Genomic DNA, 7,013 nt, shown 5'->3' with positions numbered 1-7,013 from the left:
TCATTTATTTATATCCCAGCATATTGCTCTGCTCTGATACTTTACAGCACCTAAGATCTTGTGGGTTCTTCTATAAAGGCTTACTGTATTTTATCTGTAGTATGACCCACTAACCCGCTCTTTGATTCTGCAAAGATGTGCAGCCTGGTTATCTGACATTTCACCAGCATCAAATTCTGCACAACTATTTCCTGCAGAAGAAGCATTTTCTGTAATAAATAAATAAATGTCAGGCTCCAGGGTTCCCAGCCCTTCAAATCCCCATCCTGCTCGTGTTGACTGACTGGCAGTGATCTCAATCGGCTCACAGATAGCGGCGCTCCTTTCAGCGCTTCGGGATCAGTGTGTGGGAGGGACTAAGGGAAAGCTCCCCTCAGAGCAGCCTGCCGCCACAGCATCGTGCAGGAACTAAATACATTCAAAGCATTTTCTCTGATGAGGCTTTTGTTTTTATTTTTCATTTTATATCTGCACCCGTTTGGTGATCTCATCGGCTTTAATGCTGCTGAAGAGGACCGACTCGAGCGGGATGCTGACGTAGCGCGGTGAGTTTGTCACTCCTATATACAGTATATATGTGCAGTGTGAGAAGGTATTTTTTGCATGGGATTAGGGGGGAATTAAATAAATAAAAGCCGTATTGTGCATGGCTGGTCCACCCTTACGCAGAAGAGCTGGCACACGGCTTCGAGGGCTAGATTCGAACAAAGTGTACGGGACGATTCCGATATGTATCTGTTTGTGCTTAATGCTGCTGATGAAGTAGTTTATTTCAAAATATATTTTAAATGTATTGGTGAGATTTAGCCCAGTTTTGCAAATCTGTCTGTTCGTTATGCATCTGAGAGCAACCTTAGTCAACCTTAACCTCGGTTTAAACGTGCAGTGTTTTCCTAATTGGATGCCAAGGCATTTGGCAAATCACCGATCTGTATAAGCGCCTTTACGGAAGTATCCTGGGATTTTTCTTAAACTATCTCATCCACTTTAAAGTGGTCTTAAATTTAGTACTATATTCGTGGGTATTTTGCGCAACTTTTAAGATGCATACGCATAAGTTTGTTACTCATTAACAGAAAAAAAGGTCTGACACTCTGCAATGAGGGTAATCTAATTAAGATGCACCATTTAACTCCGAGCTGGTGTGTGTCCTCTTATTAGGGATGCTATGGAGTGACAACAACGTGGGAGGAAGGCACAGAGTGAACCAGCGGATGGTGAGACACGAATGGCTTCTCCAGAGCTGCTTCCCGTTGATGAGGAAGCCAAACAGCCCGATTCTTCCGATGTCCTTGACCGGGTTTCCACCGTGCTGCATGTCCGCAAGTCGGCTGGATCAACAGGAGGAGCGCTCCCGGGGGAGGGCGGCTGTAACCCAGTCCGCAGCAGCCATAACTGCTGTCTTTCAGCACCAAGGACAGCGCCGCGCAAGGCGGGCGCGGAGGTGAAACTCTGCCACCTCACCGAGGAAAAAGTCAGAGTTTGTTGCGATGAGGAATTAGAGACATCTTTCACCTTTATCGATGAGAATGTGAACCTGCGATTAGCCAGTCCGGAGACTAGTTGCAAAAGTACTCAAAGGCCTGTGCGCAACGGTGAGCCCTGCTCCGAGACTTTACCGGAACTTTCCTTCATGTCCGACGATGATCTCTCTTTTGGCGACGGCTCCGGGAATTCTATAGACTACGGGTTTATCAGTGCGGTCACGTTCCTCGTCACTGGGATCTCCTTGGTGATCATCTCCTACGCCGTGCCTCGGGATGTGGTGGTGGACCGTGACAGCGTGTCGGCGAGGGAGATGGAGAAGCTGGAGATGGAGAGCGCTCGGATAGGTGCTCACTTGGATCGCTGCGTGATAGCGGGACTCTGCTTGCTCACACTGGGCGGCGTGGTGCTCTCCACCCTGCTGATGATCTCCATGTGGAAAGGGGAGATGTACAGGAGGAAGGTCATTGCTTACTCCAAGCGGTCAGCTAAACTGTACGGTTCCATTAGTCTAAAAACTAGATCCAGTCCCAGCCATTCGTCTGCGCACTTGTCCATAGAAGAGGAAATGGAGGAAACTTTGACTTAAGTTGACTTAAGCTGCTGCTTTGCATATACAATATGTATAACGGGAGATTAACACCACCCACTTAAAATATTTACATGTAATTAACTCAAAAAGTAAATTTGCATAATTTTTGTTTTCCTCTATCAAATTTCATGACAAAAGAAGCACTCAGAATGTTTTTTTTTTTTTTTTGGCCCAGAACGGCATTGCATGGCATTAAGCTGTCCCAAATTGGTTTAATACCATGAGAGAAGCAGACGAAATGTCAGGACTCTTGACAAACACTGGATCAAATTTTTTTTGTACACAGGGTAGCTCTGAGAGCTTCAATTTATTATTACGGCTATTCATATTTAATGAGAATGTTCCCAACAGCAGAATTGCATCCAGACACATTTCAGGAAGTCTGGGAAATGTGTGTGTCCCCGAGGCAAGAGAGTGGGAGCAAGCTGTAAAACTGTCCCTGTCTGCTGTGATGTGGGAGAATCAGCTCAGTGGTCCACATGGTAATATCCAGTGACAGTTGCTCTCTGGTGCAGTGCTGAGGTAAGCCAGTAAGCCTGGCTTTATGCATCTGAGTCAAAGCCACACACTGGTTTGATTGTTGGGAGCAGTTTGGCTCTCTTTGAAAGCACTAACAAATTGCATAACACCATTTGTTTTCTTTCACCCCATTTAGCCATATCTCAGATTCTCTCTGACTCTGCAGCCCTTACACCCTCCTGCAGATATAAAGTGCTCTCTTCAGCTTATGAAAACTTCACAACGTATTTAGATTTATAGATTTAAAAACTTGTAGGAAAGATTCCTGGACAGCTACAGTCCAAGTGCCTGTGATTCTTCAAGGTTGATCAGACTTTCCTTAAAAGTCTGCTTTTCTTTATTCATCCTCTGCTACTTGAAGATGGGCTTAAGGACATCTAATCACACATGAAAGAGTTGCCCTACTTCCAAAACCTTAAGCTGCCATGACTTCAAAGAGCCAATTACCTCTCTAATATAGGATATCATTCTTTTAAAAGGTCATATTTAGTGTCATCATAGCTATTGGCTGAGCAGAATACTGAAGGTTAATACACAGGTTAGCTAAAGAGGTGTTAAAAGTGCAAACTTGCAAAAATGGTAATGTCATTTTGATGAGGCAAGACAAAGACCAATTTCCTTTATTTAGTTGAGAAATATTTCAGTTTTGTATAAGTTAAGTCTGTGAGTTGGCTTTCATACATCATTATAGTGGTAAAATAAAGGTATTTTCAATTCTCTTGAAAAAGACAAGGATTTCTTCTTCAGGCTACCCTGTATGTTGCCTAAATTAAGCATGAAACACTAGAATTCTGTTGTATTTGCATTTAAGCAGCCAAATGTTGCATTATGCAAGACAAGTGCTAATGATTGTTATGCAATGTCACTGTTACCTTGGTTTCATGTCCTTTGATTTCCTACATAAGGGCTGTGTGACCTTATTTCTAGACTTAGGTTTAAAACGACATGAGTCAGCCCGTATTAATGAGCTGTGTAGGCTTATTGCTCCACGTCACACAGCTCGAGGTCACAATGGTGCTGTGCTTTCATTCCTCTGCTTTGCTTCTATGTAAATTGTCACGGTATAACATGTATTCTGGGCGCTAGTCTGTGCACACAGAGATAAATGAGAAAGGTATGCCGTGCAAAGACAATTCAGAAGAGATCTGGGTTTTAGCCTGCAGCAGTGAATTAATGTAACTCTGTGCTCCTGTAGCCTTTCATTTATTTGCTCTCTCTGTGGCCACAGACCTGACAAATGTGTGTATCTCGCTCTCTCTCTCTCTCTCTCTCTGTGTGTGTGTGTGTGTGTGTGTGTGTGTGTGTGTGTGTGTGTGTGTGTGTGAGAGAGAGAGAGAGAGAGTGTGTGTGTGTATCCCTGAAAAACAACCATTAATGTTCAAAATGGCAATAAAATGCCAAATGAAGAGATTTCCAGGAAAGGTAATAAAAATTAATGACTTGTATGAGATAATGTTGTCCTGTTCTCTTCACAGATGCCATAAATCCACATCCACCACAACAGAAGTTGTATTTCATATAGCAAGTGTTTCCAATGTTGTTGACTGTGGACATAAGGTGCAAATTCCCAGGCTGGGTTACTGGCACTCATTGCCCTCTGTTTCCTTCATTTCCCACTTACCAATATTATCAAGCAGCATTAACCATTTCTTTTGATTATGAAAGACAGAAATAACTCATTGATGAAGAAAATGTACCTTTAGTGCCACAGTCATCTTCAAAAGCTGCATCATCTGTTTCTATATCACTCTTGTAATATATACAGGGTCATAAATGCCCAAGCCATAATCAGACATCAAACGGCATCATCTTCAGAATGCAAAGTACAACACTGTAGGTTTTTAGACACACATTCTTCCTCCCCCTCTCTCCATTTCTCTCTTTATCTTCTGCCTCCTTCTTCTTTCTGTCCTCTCCCCCTTGTCGGTGCTGTGTCTCACAGCCATCGCAGGCATCCCTTCATACTGCCAACTATACGTGTTTGGGGGGTTTAATAAGGGATTTGCTTGAAGCGACAGCATTTTACAAGCCAAGCTCAAGTGTATTTCCAGATGTTTCAAACATAAGCTCTTTATCCTTGAGCAGCACACAGCTAAATCACCCTTATTGATATTTGGTTGGCTTCTCTGTAAGTCGATCCCTTCAGGTGAGGCCCAGGAGCAGCTAAAGTGCTGCCATCAGCTAATTTCTAAACGGTGTCACTAAGACTCTCTGTGTGTGCGTGGCTGTGTGTGTCTTCATGAGTTTTCCCAGGTGTTGTGTGTCACACTCATAGATTAAAAAGCTGCTGACTTGACTATTTAATTTATAAACAGTGCTCTGGTCTGCAGCGACTTTTTCACCGAAACAAGTCACCAGTTAATGCAAAGCAATAAAAAACAATTCAGCATATAGGTATTATGTATGGACAACATGTGCAACAGCTGCAGCTGAGATGGGCACATAAACTTTGCAGAAAAAAGAAGTTGGCTTGTGAGCAACTTTTTTTGCTTTGAAAATATAAAAATCTAGTTATGGGACCGTATCACACGTTTTGTCCACACAAGCTAACGACGTAATATCATTGTTCTGTTTAGTACATCAGTTTCAGATTAGTGATGATAATTAAAGCAGTAATGATTTACGACAGCAGCAAGCTTTTTCATAAAAAATAAAAAAAAAAACTCATTTTCGACCAACAAATCCTTCAGTCAAAATGACTGAACAGAGCATTTGTTCTTTCTTTTGAATTACAATGCCTGTTTGCCATTCCTAGTGGTGTCCTCTGAACTAGTACCCCTACACGCAGCAAAAGGAAATTAAGACCTATTAGCATTTCCACATCTGAGAAAATGTCATTCTCCTGCATTTCCATTAAAGTAGCACCATGTCGTTTTCTGACCTTGAAAATATGTGTTTTGATGGTACACTGACATTCATTATGCAAATTTCTGCAACTGTTGTTACCCAGCAGCTATGTTTTCATGAATGCAACACACACACACACACACTCACACGCTAACAACTGGACATCAACACACTGGCTGTTTTGGATGTGCATGGTGGCTGATTCATCAAAGAAACATAAAAGACAATTATCAGAAGAAAAGTGGAAAAAATAGAGCGATAGGTACAGAGCAATAGATAAGACAAGAGCCAATATTAGACTGACTTTTACTGACTGGAGAGAGCTCAGAGTACAGGAAGAACGTAAAATGGACGAATTAGCTGTTTGGGGGCACCCTACTGAATCTGAGTACTGAATCTGCCAAAGTTCAGTCATGCTTTTAAAATCAAAGAGAAGATTAGATGCAATCTGTTGGTTTCTTTAGATAGGCAATTTATGAATTCATTAACATAATTATTATAATTTGGATTAATGTGGATTATATGATCAATTTGACATAATTGGATTACAGTGAGCTGGACAGAATTGGATTGTAATTAGATTAAGCTGTACCTTTAAAAGCCTCTTAAAATTACTTTATTGCAAATTGACAAATAAAGCTGAACTGAACAAACCACAAAGTCCTCAAAAGTATGAAGGGACATGAGTTCAGCCACAGTACAATAACTGGCTTCACCTCTAGATTCTGTCCAGTCAATAATATGTCAATACCTTACTAATCCAGCTTTGCCACTACATTGTTGGGTTTAGACAATAACCATACTTTGTTATGATTAGAAATCAAAACTAGTTAGTTTGGGTTTGAAAAAAATCATGGATAGGGCTAAAATCCTTTTCACCAATCCCATCAACATGGATGCCATTTTACTGGTTGCCTTGGTGACAGGGCAACACAACTACACTTTACAAAAACACAATTCTTGGTTATGTTTACACAACAGCATGACTTGCTTGGAATAAAAAAATCAAGACCACTGGTTGGTATTTATAGATACCATCACTTTTTGAGCACCTTTCTGAAAACTACACATGAACTTGGTCTCATGACCACTGTAAATATGTATTTGAATGTCATTATAGGTCATTATTTCCTGCAAAGGTACAGCAGCTTTTGTGCATTTTTTATTTTTGCATGCTGTCTTTAAATGTCAACATCTTTGAATTAATGTATGGTTAAAACTTCTTTCCTGCCTCTGTAGTCCAACTGTACTGGATGGACATCTGTCAGAAGAAAAGTTTTAATAAGTCACTATCAAATGGTGGTGAACTTGTACTTTATAAATGCATTTAAAATATATATCTATATATATAGATAAATAGATATATATCAGTTTAATTTACTGTGAACATTTATTAATACCCTAGCCCCTGCTTTACACAGTAGGCTAATGTTTCTTTCCAAAAATCATATGCTAATCTGTTTTGTACTAAAAGTATAGTAAAAGAATTCAGGTGGTTTTCAGAGTTAAAAAATAAAGTTTATTCAGGTGTTTAATAGTTTTACAGCAAGCAAAATTTTGTATGCACACA

General features: G+C 40.7%; 1 protein-coding gene across 1 annotated transcript; it reads left to right on the top strand.

Moving 5' to 3' along the window:
- The first annotated feature begins 333 nt into the window (after positions 1–333).
- LOC121642069 (transmembrane protein 74) lies at positions 334–2,209 on the top strand. The gene is made up of 2 exons (XM_041988544.1): positions 334–545; positions 1,162–2,209. The coding sequence occupies exon 2, from the start codon at positions 1,229–1,231 to the stop codon at positions 2,072–2,074; it is 846 nt and encodes a 281-aa protein (XP_041844478.1). The 5' UTR covers positions 334–545; positions 1,162–1,228; the 3' UTR covers positions 2,075–2,209.
- The last annotated feature ends 4,804 nt before the right edge of the window (positions 2,210–7,013 follow it).

This window comes from Melanotaenia boesemani, chromosome 6, assembly GCF_017639745.1.
Source record: "Melanotaenia boesemani isolate fMelBoe1 chromosome 6, fMelBoe1.pri, whole genome shotgun sequence".
Taxonomy (NCBI): Eukaryota; Metazoa; Chordata; class Actinopteri; order Atheriniformes; family Melanotaeniidae; genus Melanotaenia; species Melanotaenia boesemani.
The sequence above is the reverse complement of the archived record's forward strand: the minus strand, read 5'-3'. Positions and strand labels throughout refer to the sequence as shown.